Source organism: Sceloporus occidentalis, unplaced genomic scaffold, assembly GCF_023333645.1.
Source record: "Sceloporus occidentalis isolate IW3139 unplaced genomic scaffold, rSceOcc1.0.p SCAF_2, whole genome shotgun sequence".
Lineage (NCBI taxonomy): Eukaryota > Metazoa > Chordata > Lepidosauria > Squamata > Phrynosomatidae > Sceloporus > Sceloporus occidentalis.
The window spans coordinates 147079749-147094836 of record NW_028316982.1 but is presented as its reverse complement, the minus strand read 5'-3'; the positions used below and the strand labels follow the sequence as shown (position 1 = coordinate 147094836).

The window sequence follows — 15088 nt, the reverse complement described above, 5'->3', positions numbered from 1 at the left end:
GAATTTACTAAATGGCCAACAGAGATACCTCTGCCTGTTTTCTTGTAATAAGATGCAATAGCACCTTCCTTTTAGTAGTACAAACAGAATCCTTTGTAACTATGACCTTTCTTTTAAGAAAATGGCCCATTTTTTGTTATGTTTACTAAATTCTTAGTGGACTTATGCTAAGTGAGTAGACTTCAAAGTACATAACTGACTGTTGGTTTATACCTAAAAATCACACAGAACTTTTTCCCTAGTAAATATCCATCTTTCTAAAAACGAATTACATCTCTGCATAGGTAACTTTTAGGCAATTAGCAGGGTTGTGAAAACTGTATGTTACAAAATAGTAAGATAATTTACTTTTCTCTTTTCAACACTGTCACAGTAGTAGAAGCATGATAATTGTTATATCAAGTCTTATCTATTCAACAATAAATTATTGTCTCTTAGCTTTCTTTAAACCTTTTATTTTTATTTTTTGCTATTATTTCTAGAAGACTGCTGCATGGGGAGGTTTTAGCAGACTCCCTGGTGCACTCAATACTTAATTTCCTATAAGAAATCCTATTCTTAATTAAAAGGTATTTTCTTCCCTTTGCTGTGTATTTTCTCTGATTCCTTACTCTTGGATTTCCAACCTGTTTTATAATAACCTTCCAATATTTTAAAAAGCTTTAGGGCTTCCTGGGCGTTATGTTTATTGTTGCTAGGGCCTTTTTATGCATTATCTTCGTGAGTCACTCTGTTGACATACACAGGTAAATTTATTTCTTGCTGACAAGCTGTGCACACAGACATCTCCACCTACATAAAAGAGATGTGCAAATTAATCCTTAGAAATGACTTTGTGGTAGAACTTATTTTCTAGTTAGAATTTGTCATATTTATTTATTTAATTTTTGGCCCATCATTTTGTTCAATATAGCTTACAAAATAAAATCACAAGCACAGTATGATCACCTAACATTTGGAAGGGAAGATTGTAATTTTTTGTTTACATGTGAGGGAAATAAATATTAGAATTGATGGGAGTAAGCATAGCCAGTTTTGAAGGATTGTGAGAAATGCAGTCCAAAGGCATCTGGAAGACCAAAACTGCCCAGACCACCTATCCAACATTTGGGCACAGATGGTGCAACCCAAGCCATCGGTGATGCTAGATGTTTGGATCTGAGCCGATTTAACCTCATCTTTTTATTTTAAAACTGTCGACCTCTTTGGATACTTTGGCAGTCTGATGATATTTTAAATATTTCTTTATTTAATTAATTTATATCCAACTTTTCTCCCAATGAGATATGTGAGCAGCAACAGATGACTGCAAGTTGTGAAATAGCTTCTTACAACTTAGCATACTGTGATCATTTGTAGCCTCTGGCTATTGGGCAGTAAGAGACTAGGTTTTTTTGCATGCTCTTATGTATTCTCAGAAATCTAGGAAGAGATTGAAGGAGAACGGTCATGTTTTTCCTTATTGTATAGCCAGAGGCTACAGATGACTGCATCATCTTCAAAGAGATCCATCACATGATATGCATTTCTTATTTAGCCCTGACAGCTTTACAGATTGTACTGTTTGCTTCCTCGGATTATATCAAGCTTATAGTCATTGTAGTGACCGCAGGGGTTTTTTGAGCCTTGGATGCAAGAACTTCTGAATCAAGTAGAAGTGAAAAAATCTTTTAAAACTAAGATTTGTTTTAGAAAGTCCAAATTTAAAATCAGGTAGTCATGGCCATAGAACAGAATTCTGCCTAGAGCTTTGTTTCAGGTTGAACATTATATGTACAGACCTAAATATAGGCCAAAATAAATGGCCATGAAGGGGTGGCTTGAAGTTGCCCCTTCCAAAGATGGATTGGGGCCACGGCGAACACACACTGTGCCTCCAATCCCCTTTGCAGCCAGAGCCACTCCTTTTGGGGCCAGTAAAAAGGCAGTTTTTCCCATTCCGCCATGGCCCATGGGTGGCTTCAAGCCACTCTGGCGGCCTGTGGCATGTAAACGCCACACCACTGCCAGTGTAGCTTATGTCTGTATATCACACTGTCTGGAAGCCAGCTTTTCATGCTGGTCTGTTTCTCCTGTGTGTTGGTTTTGAAGACAGTTTATGTATAAGTATGAGAGCCAGTGTGCTATAGCAGTTTGAGTGCTTGGCTACGATTCTGGCAACCAGAGTTTGAATCCCTGGTCAGCCATGGAAACCCACTGAGTGACCTTGGGCAAGTCACAATCTCTCAGCCTCAGAGGAAGGCAAGGACAAACCCCCTCTGAACAAACCTTGCCAAGGAAACCCCTTCAGGTCACCATGAATCAGAAATAACTTCAAGGCACAGAAAAACAGTGACAGGGTCCAGATACCTTTTCAGCCTAAGGGCTGCACTGGCTCCATGGAAGCAGGTTGTGGATCATAAGAATAAAATCAACTTCCTTTCTTACTTCTCTCTCCTACACGCTCCCTCTCCTGGTCCCACATGCAAACACATTTAGCCTTCGTCATCTTTCTCACTGGAAAAAATGAGGGATTTGTGGAGACTTTAGGTACCACAAATGTGCTCCAGAGGCCTTCAAGAAGCAGTTCTCATTATATCCAGATTCCCTCCTCTCCCTGGAGTTTATCGCACAGGCCCTAGAACGGGCCTGTCGCATTACAAAAGGGAGCGTGATGGGGATGGGAGGTGGCATAGAACACATCTTATCGCACAGGAGAACGCCGCCGATGGACATTCCCATTGCGTTCCACTTTCGTCCCAGAGGGGGCGATTTTTGAGAACTGTTCAAAAGCATTTTCAAAAATCGCCCCCTCTGGGACGGATGTGGAACACAATGGGAACATCTGGCAGTGACGTTCTTCTGTGTGGTAAACAGTGTTCTATGCCGCCTCCCGTCCCCATCACGCCCCCTTTTGTAACGTGACAGGCCCATTCTAGGGCCTGTGCAATAAACTCACCTGTTAGGAAACGGAAGTAATAAGTTGAGCATTCAGGAACCATGACAGCAAGCTGAGCCACTTTATTTCTCTCCTCATCCTTCTCTTAGAGACAAAGCTTCAAGGATGAGACCTCGGGGGGGGGGGGGGCAGATGTGGAAGCACCATAGGCTGAATCTGGCCCATGGGCTAGAGAGTCCCCCATTCTGGTAATTCATAGAACACAAAAAGACATGGTGGCAAGTGATCCATGGTCATATATCCCATTGTTTTTTAAGCTTAATTACAGCTATCAGTAGTGGTTTGAGTGTTGGACCATGGTTCCGGAGATCAGGATTTGAATCCCCTATTCAAGTATAAAAATCCATTGTGTGACCTTGAGCAAGTCATAATCTCTCAGCCTCAGAGGATGGCAATGACAAACACCCTCTGAAGAAACTTTCCAAGAAAACCCTATGATAGGGCTTTAGAGTCGCCATAGGTCAAACACAATATCAGCAACTGGGGTGGTGGTGAATCTAATTGTGACTTTGTCCATGGGGAAGGAGAGACATGTCATTTTCCTGATTTAAAAATGCCTACCTTGATTTCCCCAATTGCCCCATGTCAAAAAACATACAAGGACCAATTTGGGACTTCTGTCTTTTCCTTTATGGAAGAAATAGGAACTTTGGGAACTGGGAGAAATGGTGCAGAAAGTGCTGGAATCTGTGAGGGGCATGAGTACTTTACACTTTCTTAAAAAGACATCCAATAACAGATCCCCTACTGTCGCAACTAATTTGGAGCTCATTGGATGTGTTTAATCAGAACTCTGTGACCAAAATGCCCTGATTTTTTCTGACCAAAAACACTGTGGAATTTGGCTCATTAGAGAAAACAAAGCACCCGGTACATTAACTAATACATGTTCTTAAATCTTTCAGGAACTTCTACTATATCACAATGCTGAGGGACCCTGTCTCACGTTTCTTGAGTGAATGGAAACATGTCCAGAGAGGAGCAACATGGAAGACTTCCCTCCACATGTGCGATGGGCGAAGCCCCACACCAGAGGAGTTGCCTATGTGTTATCTAGGAGATGACTGGTCTGGGGTGAGCTTACAGGAGTTCATGAGCTGCAGCCACAACCTGGCTAACAACCGCCAGGTGCGCATGCTTGCAGACCTCAGTCTTGTTGGATGTTACAACTTGACCTTTATGAATGAAAGTGAAAGAAACATGATCCTCCTCCAAAGTGCCAAGAACAACCTAAAAAACATGGCATTTTTTGGACTCACCGAATTTCAGAGAAAAACTCAATATCTCTTTGAGAGGACCTTCAATCTGGAGTTCATTTCCCCTTTCACTCAGTACAATATTACACGGGCCTCCAATGTGGATATCAGTGACTCAGTGCGGAAACGCATAGAAGAGCTCAACTTCTTGGATATGCAGCTGTACGAATATGCTAAAGACCTATTTCTGCAGCGCTTTCAGTATGCTAAACTAGAAGAGCATGAACAAAATCGCCAAAAACGACGGGAAGAGCGAAAAATATTGCATGAACAGAAGCTCCGTGAATGGGAAAAGGAAGAAGAAGCAGAAGCAGTAGCTGTTACTGAGGATTATAACAGTCAGGTAGAACGATGGTGATTTGCCCTCGTGTGTGCAGCGACACACCCATACACATCCATATGTGCACAGAGACACTAATTGAACATTGAACTTAATTAGTCAGTGGTGAATTACTATATGGACCTCTTGTTGATTTTGATAAGCTGAAAGAATCATTTAGTCATCTTCACTATTTTATGTCCCTATAGATTTTGTCATTCATCAAAACAATATGTTATATTTTCCAGTACACCCTAATCAGTATGTTTCAGTTGGTTAATGAATAGCTCTTTCTTCAAAATAAGGTACCTGCAAAAGCAGTATCCTCCATGTTCTTGTCTTGGTGTTTAACGGTTTTCCTAATAGCTTTGGGCTAGTGGAAACTATAAAAGTTGGTAAAAGTTTGAAATCTAATTTCCAAGGATTGATCATAATATAAATTTCCAAGGACTGATCATATTGTTCTTTATGCTATGTATGTTCAGAGTGAATGTAGCAGAACAAAGCATGCTGCCCTTCTATTATTTACAGGCAGAGTTTTGGGTAAGGAGGGAATCCTGGCATCTAATTACATTTGGGGTACCATACAATAGAAACTGGGGAGTCAAACATATTAAGCTGAAGGGACCTTGAAGGTTGGCTTAATTCTCTTTATACCTTTTTTAGAAGCCAAACTACTCAGACTGGCACAGTTACTAGCCTACATTTAAGAAGTCCCGTAACTAACTTGGAGGTTTTGAAAGCACAAAATGCGGAGCAACTAACGTGTTTCTCAATAGAATTTTCCTTATGATGATTCCATAATGGTGGTAGTGGTGGGGTCCTAAAAGGACTAATAAGAGGATAAAATAGGAAGCTGATTGATTTATCAAGATTTCTGTAGAAAGTTTTTGCTGAAGCTAAGTTATTCTGTGACACACAACTTTCTTCCAGACAATGTATGAAAGCGTGCCAACTTTGGGTTGATCTCAAGAGATCTGTGCCAAAAGGTTTCAAGCTTGTGCACAAATCTTTGTACAATCTCATTATCCTGAATCTCTAGTTCTTTCATAACATATCATTGGAAGAGTCTTCAGCTGAGCAGGATTTGAAACATAAACATATAGCACATCAGGTTTTTATTTAGATTTTGGATTAAAATATTGATTTCAGTAGTAAAATTCTAATTTGTAGGCTATAAACATGAATGGTAGAACCCAGGACATTAATATATATTTTTTTAAAATCGAATTCTTCCACCAAAATCATCTTACAGTTTTAATGCTGAAAAACCAGGGGAATTTATAATGCTTCAGTTTTGGATGCTGAAGAATTCTGAAGATTACTTCCTTCACCTTAAGATTCCTATGTGCTACTGCAACTTCTCGTCTTAATTTGCTTTAACAATGTCTTCTGCCATAATACTATGCCATCTAAAGCTTTATTTTCAAGGCAGCTTTAAAATGCGCCATGCTTTCAGTTTCAGAATGCAAGTTGTCATGTTTGACCGGCTTTCCATATGTCTGCTAATCAGGTGGAAAATGAGGCAACTGGGATAGACAGATTCTCCCTCTAGCACTGAGCTGAGGATGTGCCTCAGACCACACTCCCCATCAGCCCTACCAAGAATAGCTACAGTGAGGGATAATAGGAATTGTAGTCCAAAAACATCTGAAGGGTCACACATTCCTCATTCATGGGTCAAGACACGAAGCAGCGTTTTCAGATGAGCTGCTTTCCAATTTATTTTCTGAAGTGCAGACACATATAGTCTAATTTTAAACAGTGCTGTGGCAAACGGCGAATATTCTTTTCTACTTGTATGTACAAAATGCTGCTCTTTCATCTAACAGTGTTACTGCTGGTTATCTCAGGTCCAACTCTGTATCTACAAATGGTTTTGTCACCATTTGCGGCAGCAAAGAAGAACAGTAAAACAAAGAGGGACAAAAGACTGAAAGAGTATTAAAACTGGTAGTTTTTGGTTTTTTGCAAAAGCAGACAGATACCCAGTCTGCCAGGCCCAGCCCAGACCTTGTGCTTTTGGCCTTTGCTTTGTAGCTCTTTACCTCATTCTTGTTTTCAGCCCTGGCCAACAGCCCACTGTTCAGTATCTGCTTTAAACAGCTTGGAATTAATTCACTAATTAACTCATTTAGCTGTTAATTCAATGGGCTTTTCTAGTAAACTTGCTAGATTACCCAATTAACACAGAAGTTTCTTTGGGAAAAATGCTGTAGTAGAATAGCCTGTTAGAATTCATTAGAACTTATTAGGGTGGGTACATCTCTGTCACATGCAAATCAACATGAAGGTTTGCTGCTTCAGGAGAAGAAATATTAAAAATTGGAAGAAATATAAAGTTCTGTTATTAAAGTTGGCTGACCTGTGAAAAGGAGAAGGAAAGAGAGAAGGGAGCCCAGGTTAAAGAAGACCTGTGCTTGGGAAAGAAGAATCAAGGTGAGTCTTGGGATTCAGTAGTGGTGGAGGGGAACAGTTTATTTGCTTAATGGAAGACCAGAGCCTTCAAGCACCCATGGCCCTTTCAAATTGTCAGTTTTTTATGCCTGAAAAGCAGGGATCATTTTCTTCTCCCTGCTTACCTGTATAGAAAGAAGGAAAAGGTTTGGATTCTTGATGTGGAGGAGTGAGGGTGCATTGTGACTCTCTTCAGAAATTTCTTTATTGATTTAATTCTGGATTAGCTTCTATTGTATGTTATTGTAAAACATACAATCCTTTTGAACTGCAGTGAATCCCTCTGTAATGTTGCATATGCAGTACTGTGCATCTGATTAATGAACAATCTTCCTTAAATCCATCCCCCGTTTTTATGTTGTCTTCTCCCACCTCCTCCCATTCTGGTTTTTTTTATCCTCTTCCTTCTTTTTACCCTTCCTTTTAATTATACCATTAAAGATATGATGAATGCAGAAAAGAGTGTAGTTGATAAATATCTGATCATTAAAACCAAAAATTCTAGATTATATTTGGGATTTATAGATTATATAATAGCAAATATGTTCAGAGGAGGGTTTTCTTTGCCTTCTTCTGAGACTGAGAAAGTGTGACTTGCCCCAGGTCACCCAGTGGGTTTCTGTGGCCGAGTAGGGATTCGAACCCTGGTCTCCAGAGTCCTAGTCCAACACCCAAACCACTAGACCATGCTGGCTGTGGTAGTATGGAGAAGGCTTATTTAACTGAGAAAAATGGTGCTCGGAGGAAGTATTAATATTCTCCATGTCCTATTGTCTAATCTTTTTTACCCTTGTCTTGCTGCTGCTGTTGTATACCTTCAAGGTGTTTCCTATTTATGGGAACCCCAAAGGGTTTTCTTAGCAAGATTTGTTCCAAAGGGGATTGCCTTTGCTTTCCTACAAAGGAAGAGGCTGAGAGAATGCCATGACTTGCCCAAGGTCACCCAGTGGGTTTCCGTTGCTGAGTGGGGATTTTGAACCCTATGTCTTATGAATGTCCTAGTCCAATACCCAAACCACTATACCATGCTGGCTTTCACTCATGCTTGCTATTTTATTTTGACTGTATGAGATTCTAATCCTATATCTTCACATTCTGTCTAGTTCCCTGCCTTGTTTAATTCACAATACTTTTTCTATTTTTCTGATAAACCACCATTTCCTAATGCATCAAACTCATTGTTTAATTTATTAGGCAATGATGTGACAAGTTGAGTCAAGTGGAGTTTTTGCTTCACTTAGTGAGTTTCATGAACCTGGGGGAAGCGTCGATTATTTCACAAGTTAGGCAAAGGTGTCGCTGAGTGCTATAAATTAGGCACACACCACATAAATCATATAGTCTCATGACTCCGAGTGGAGGTATTTCCACTTTCATGAATTAGGCACAAGATTTGTTTAATTTAAAATTTATTAAAAGGCGGTGCATAATTCGTAACCTAAAACAACACGTTGCTTTTTTCATTAACAAAACAGTTTCGTTAATTTAGCATAACAAGCCTTAGGCAGGAACTCTTTAAAAGCCCATTTGTATTCTAATTATTATTCACCAACCCCCCCTTTTAAAAGCTACAAAAGAGCTTTAAAATCCTTTTATGTTCTTCTCCATAATTTGCTGATAGTCTCTGTGTCATATCAGCAAAAAGATGCTTAATTATAAACAGAGAGGGCCAGATTCTCAGCTTGCTTCTTCCAGGTTTCAATGGCATTTTCAAGGCTTATCTTTTAGTGAGGCTTGAAATGAGGTCAGGAATTAGCTAATGATGTCAGTCCATTCTGCGAGCATCAAGTGTATGCCTATATAATGAAAGGAAATTCATTCCCCAAATGTAAATCCTTATGTGGCCAAAACAACCCTCTCTTTCTACATACATAGAAAGACAGAGAGGGCAGAGGTATCTGCAAAGTTGGAGGAATCCCAAGGTTTGCAGGAATATAAAACATTTTCAGAGAAAAGCTACCTGGAGGGGGTATTCCTAAAGAAGCCAAATGAGGTTGAGCAGGCTCAGTGGAAAACTGGCTATTTGCAAGGAGGCATGGAAATCCATAAAGAAGGGAAGGAAGGGTTCTTTACTAGTGTAGCTCCAGATATTGTTGGACTTATATGCCCAGAAAACTTCACTGCTGCACATGCTGTCTGGGGCTTCTGGAAGTGGAAGTCCATCAACCTTTAGCATCCTGCAACTGAAAACCACTGGAATAAGAGTATCTTGCAAGAGTGTGTGTCTATCTGACTGAGATCTCTAAACATCAGCAGTAGGCATCCCTCTTGTAAATAATATTTGAACTCTGGTTCTTTTAAATTATATTGACGCTAAAATAAGACTTTGATCTAGCTGCTTGCAGGTGCTGCGAAAGAAACATTTCTTCCCTGTAGGAATTGTGTGCTTTTTGTTCTTTGGCCTGGGGCTCCCAAAGTAGGTCTGCGTGTTTTTAGCAGTAATTGGCAGAGAATACCCAGCAAACAGAAGACTTTCCACCTTAGCTAGTTGGGACTTGTATTCTTAGCAAGTTGTCTTTGACAACAAATCAATCAATATCCCTTCTGAGTTTCCCCCACCCACCCGAAACTGTCAATTTACTCTAAATATATGTGTTTGGGTGCAAATCCACATTTTTCTTCACCAAACATTGTACAGTCTGCTGTTTCTCACAGGACTGTTGAATAGTGATGAGAATATAAAGCTGCTGCAGCTCACAAACTTACTGTGCAATTTATTTTTATGGAAACAGGTCCATTATCAAAACCAAGCAATATGTGAGCTAGCCCAATTTCATGCACCAAAATAAGGGTGCACATTGAAATTCTTTGGTTGCATACCCATTCCAATCTGTAGGATAAATATAACAAGGAAGTTTCTGTTCTGAGGCTTTTATAGAGAGAAGGAAAAAATAGCACAGGACAAATATATCTATTTGCAACACACCTTGACCTGAATCCTATTGTTTCTTCCACCTACAGTAGTCCCATTACATCAGTGAGATTTAAATAGGTGTTGACTCACAGTTCAGCACTTGATTCAATGGTTCTGCTTCATCTGAGACTAGCAGAAGAATTCAGGCTCTTGAATGAAACTTGGAATAATCTCCAAAGTCTACTTACATTTGCTTTGAATGACCGAGCCATTCCTTGGGATAGGAGTTAGACATCCCTTTTTATTTGTTTCTGCTTGCATGACTTTATCACAAAAATCTCATAAGCTGTGCTCTTTATATATGTGACACATATTTAAACTAAATTGGATTGAACTGATTTTTTACCAAGACATGATCCCCATAGACTGAGACCTATAGACAACAGCTACCTGTTTCTGTCTAAGAGCAAGCAACTTTCTACACACAGTATGTATCGTAACATGCCTTACTTGGCAATATTGTGTGGCTTTTAGATGTGGAGCTGAACACAACATATTTATTTTCTATTCTTAAGAAACTTTTCAAATATCTTGATAAATGAAACATGTCTGAGATCAAGTTTTATATCGTGACAAACATTGGAAGTGGTTCAATTCCACAAGTAAATCATTTCCATTACATTAAGAGTTTTCACACACCACCAGTTCATGTTGTTGGCAGTGGGGGAAAACTGACTGTGCACATAATAAATACAATCGCATAGTAAGTGGTTTTTGCATGCTATAGCTGCCATACAGTGTAGTTTCAATAGGCAGCTGTAGAACTTGGCACATTGCTTTTTAAATGTAAAATCTTAATATCACCCATTGCTTTTTTTTTAAACAAAAATTACTTTTCTGTTTCCCCCCAAAAAATATACTTAGGAAAATGGCTCAAAATTTCCCAAACTGAACACACATGCCCCAATGTTGTAGAGGTAAGGGGAAAACACAGTAAAATTCTGTTGAAGGCACAGGGGAGATTGTCACATGAGGGACAGGACGCAGGAAGGACTTTTATACATGACCCACATGTGACCCGGCAGGGAAGCGCAAGTGAGAGTGATCACACAAATCACTTTCACACTGCAGCTGGCTGAAAAGTGCTTTCAGCCATCATTTTCAGTCTTTTGCATCAACAGAAGAACCTGTTACTACCATGATGGCTGAAAGCACTTTCAGCTGAGAGCAAAAATAATTTTCACCCGGCTGCAATATGAAAGTGATTTGCACAACCACTTTCACTCAGGCCATGGACAGGATAAGGAGGGGGAGTGATCCCATCCCTATCCCGTGATAATCTCCAATGTGATTGCATGTTCAAACTACTTTTGGAATCAACTAATGCTATCAGCCTTAATTTAGACTAATAGGGTTACAGTGACAACATGAACTATTCCATTACATCAATGGGGTGAAAGTTATTGTCACAACACAGTCATTACGAAGCTAAGAACTGATGACCACAGCCTTTGCCTGAACATCCTTAAGAGGACTTTCCTGAATTTCAACCCCACAGATGTTCTGGCATTGCTCAGTTAGCAACTGTCTTTTGGAAACTTGGCATGTGTACCCATATGCAGGCCCAATGCAGAGCGACAGTGGTCAACTGTGTTTGTCCATGGAGTCTACTTGGTTAGACTAGCCATCTGCCAGCAAGAATAACTATTGGTTTTAGGGTTAAGGATTAGAGTCTCGAGGTGAGAGTGGCAATGCCTTTAGCCATAAGACATTTCGCTCACGTGTGTTTCAGTGGCGCTCTCAAGAAATTGATTTTGTTACCTGCACCTGTTCTGCATCGTTCTTGTCCCCCCCCCCCCCCCCATGCTTTGACTCAGACAGAGCTTGATTTAGATTAGTGCTGGAACACAGCTGCAAATGCAAATTATTCTGTCACTAAGTTGCTTGTTATTATGCCATGTTATTAGCTTGCCAGTATTGGGAAATCACTGGCTTCCTAAATTTACCTTTGATTTATGAGTCATAAGAAGGGAGATTCTTGAAGTGTCAGCTGAACTGGGGGGGGGGGGGGGAATAAGTGTGAGATGAGTTCCAGTCTTGACATAGTACAACTTTTTGAAATCCTTCATATACAAGGAAGGAGGAAAAGTAGCAAATCCTGTTCTTGGTTCACATAGTCCACTTTGGCTAGTTGGTTCATCGTAACTAGATACGTTGAATCCATTATTGGATGATGAGTCAACAAAGTTAAATCCAATTGATTCAATGGTTCTATTGTTGGGACTAATCAACAGGATTCCAACCAAAGCGTCTACCACTAAGCCAGTTTCAGCAGGTCCTATTTTGTTTCTAAAGAGCTGATTAAAAAAATTAAATTGGGCTGTGTGAATGTATAGCCTGATTATATTCATCATTTCAGTAGGTAGTACTGAAAGATGGCCTTGTGCCATCACAGCTAAACCATATTCCAGTGCTGTCAAACCTTGTCATGAAACCTCTATAGCTGTCAATAATTCACAGGTTTCCTCTGGAGATCAAGGCAATGCACATCTCTATGCTCTCCAACATTTCACAGAGGGCTACTGGGACACATGTGGCCAAGCAATATCAGAAGTGATCAGGTCACTGAATACAAAAGCTAGGAGAGGCTGCAGCAGGTGTGTGTGTGTGAACTTATTGGGAAGGGTAAGAGTCTGCTCCTCCTCTCTCCTCACTGAGTTAATGGAGTGTGAACTACTTGTGCACTGTGAACTCAGTTTTCAGCAAAGGAGGGACAAAGGGGAGAAGTGAGAAACTGGGACATTAAGTAACTAAGATGTCAGAGAATTAACTAGGATGGTTTTTGCCAAATTTGGACAGTTGGATGGTATGGTATCACAAACGCATTGCAGGTATAATGGAGGTTCCATGGGTGAATGACAACTCTATTTTCGAGAAGTGAGCAGACATTCAGTGGATATTTTGTTTCTTTCCCTGTAAGCTTGTTGGTGTCACCAACAACAACACCATCATCCATTTGCAAGGGTGGTAGTTCCAGTTTACAGAGATAGTAGATCACTGGCAGTGTACCAGTTTCAGGTGGAAAATTATAAAGTGCCAAGTCTAGGCTAAAGGGGATAAATTGCAGGAGGGTTATTTGAAGGCAGCAGAGCAACAGCAGAGTGAAAAGACCAAAGGAGCAAAAGCTGGTGACAAGCAACAGTTGATATTCACAGAGAGAAAGGGGTGTGATGTTCCTTCAGTCATGAGCCCTGATATACTAGATCCTCTTGAGAAACCCTTCTGATGTTTTGGACTACTGTGTTGGGAAATTATGGGGATCATATGCCAACATATCAGGAGAGCACAAAGTTGGGAAAGACTGTGTTAGACTGTGTTTATTACTGTGATGTCAGTTCTTGTAAATTTAAAATTGATGAATAATACTCTCAAGAAAGAAGCCGAGATTGGGACAGTTGGAGGGTGTGAGAACTTGAAAAGTTTCCTTTTTTCACATGAACCTTATGAGTTCTGTTGCTTCTCAGAAGATTACACATTTCTCATTTTTCCTTCTCAAAGTCTGATTACATACATTTTCCCCCAATTAATTTTTCCTCCCGAATCATTCTCTCACTTGAGTTTTAAGTGCAGGGGTGGGAGTGGGAGAGGGATTCTGTTTCTTGCCATGATTTAGGCACAAAGCTAAAGGAATTAATAAATAATCGATTCTTCATCCTTTGGGACTTTCCCCTTGTTTATGTGCAATAGTATGTATGGATTCTACTACTAGGCAATCGTATTGTGAATGTCCTTTTGTTTTACTGCTGTAGAAGATAGTTTGCAGGACTGAGATTTTTCATGGATGTAAAGCACAAACTGATGAATATTTTCTATGTTAAATCATAGTGATGTCTAAAAGAAATTGTTTTCCCATGACTGTCAATAGTTTTCAATAAAAAACATTGAGATGCTTAGCAAACCTTTAAGGAAGCTGTACAAATCATTATGGAGAACACATTTTATTGAACTTAACTGCAATGTGACTTAATTATAAGCAGCAAATAAATATTGATTGCATTCGTAAAATGGTAAATGTTTGTTTTGTATGGCAGAAGGATAAAGTAGTGAACATGGTTGGAGCTATCATCCATGTTAAAAAATGAACAAGATATCAAGCAAAGCATAAAGTCCTGGTATATCTTCTCATTAGTTTGTTCCTAGAATTTGGCTGTTGGACAGGAATATCTTTACTCCAGCTTTAGTCGCAAACGTATGCTGCTTTATTGATTTAAGAAGCTCAAGGAGATATGTAATAGATTGGTTGTCAGCATTTCTACATTATGCACATACTGATTGGAGTTAGGAGGAGGAAAACAATATCATTATCCTTGATGTACTCCTTCCTCCACTGTTTGTTTAATTGCATTCATTGCCCAGTAGCTATGTTCTCTGAGAAGCTCAAAGCATAAAATTGCTCAAATGTTACCAGCATCTGGAGCTGATAAGACTTGTTAGCCAAGCGTCTGGATGTAGAAGGATGGAGTGGACAATACATTGCTGATGGTGTATGAAACACTTCAATATGTAACCATTCCTGTGGAAATTAGTACTTCATATACAAACCTTTAACAGCTGGAAGCAACTGGATGTATGTACACAGTCCATGGATATTCAAAGTTGCTTCTAAATTCATGTATAGCACCCACATGTTTACTGCAGGAAACACAAATGTCCCCTGTGTGATGTTCCCTTTGTTTTGTGTTTTCAGGTCGCTTATGATTTATGGTGACCATAAGGTGAACCTATCATGAAGTTTTAATTCCAAGATTTGGTCAGAGAGGGTTTGCCTTTGTCTTCCTCTGAGGCTAAGGAAATATGGGTTTCGATGGCTGAACGGGGATTCGAACCTTGGTCTCCAGTATTACAGTCCAAAAATCAAATCATTACACCACGTTGGCTGGAACTGCCAAGAGCCCCATTGTGATTTCAAGTATTAGAAAGAGTCTTTCTACTTTGGGTCAATCTTGTAAGCAGATAACATCACCTGAGTTCTTCAGTTCTATTCAAAGCTTGGAAAAGTTACTTTGAGGGCTACTGCTGCCAGAATCCCTTCTCAAGCATGGACAATATTATGCTGGCTGGGGAATCTAGGAGTTTCAATCCAAAAGCAAGCTCACGTTCTATGCACCCATGTGTAAGTCAAATATAACTCATTGAGACTAAACACAGAAAATGGAAAAGGTACCCATCTTTGCCAGGGGTTCTTTCAGTTTACCTGGGCAGCT

The 15088-nt window shown here is 39.8% G+C and overlaps 1 protein-coding gene across 1 annotated transcript in view; it reads left to right on the top strand.

Annotated features, from left to right (window-relative positions):
• The window catches only part of LOC149319131 (heparan-sulfate 6-O-sulfotransferase 3-like), a 261884-nt gene extending 248059 nt beyond the window's left edge, over positions 1–13825 (top strand). The window contains exon 2 of the mRNA XM_089511159.1: positions 3844–13825. Coding sequence (XP_089367285.1) covers positions 3844–4552 — 709 coding nt within the window. The 3' untranslated portion in view covers positions 4553–13825. The remainder of the gene's footprint in view (positions 1–3843) is intronic.
• Positions 13826–15088: the final 1263 nt, after the last annotated feature.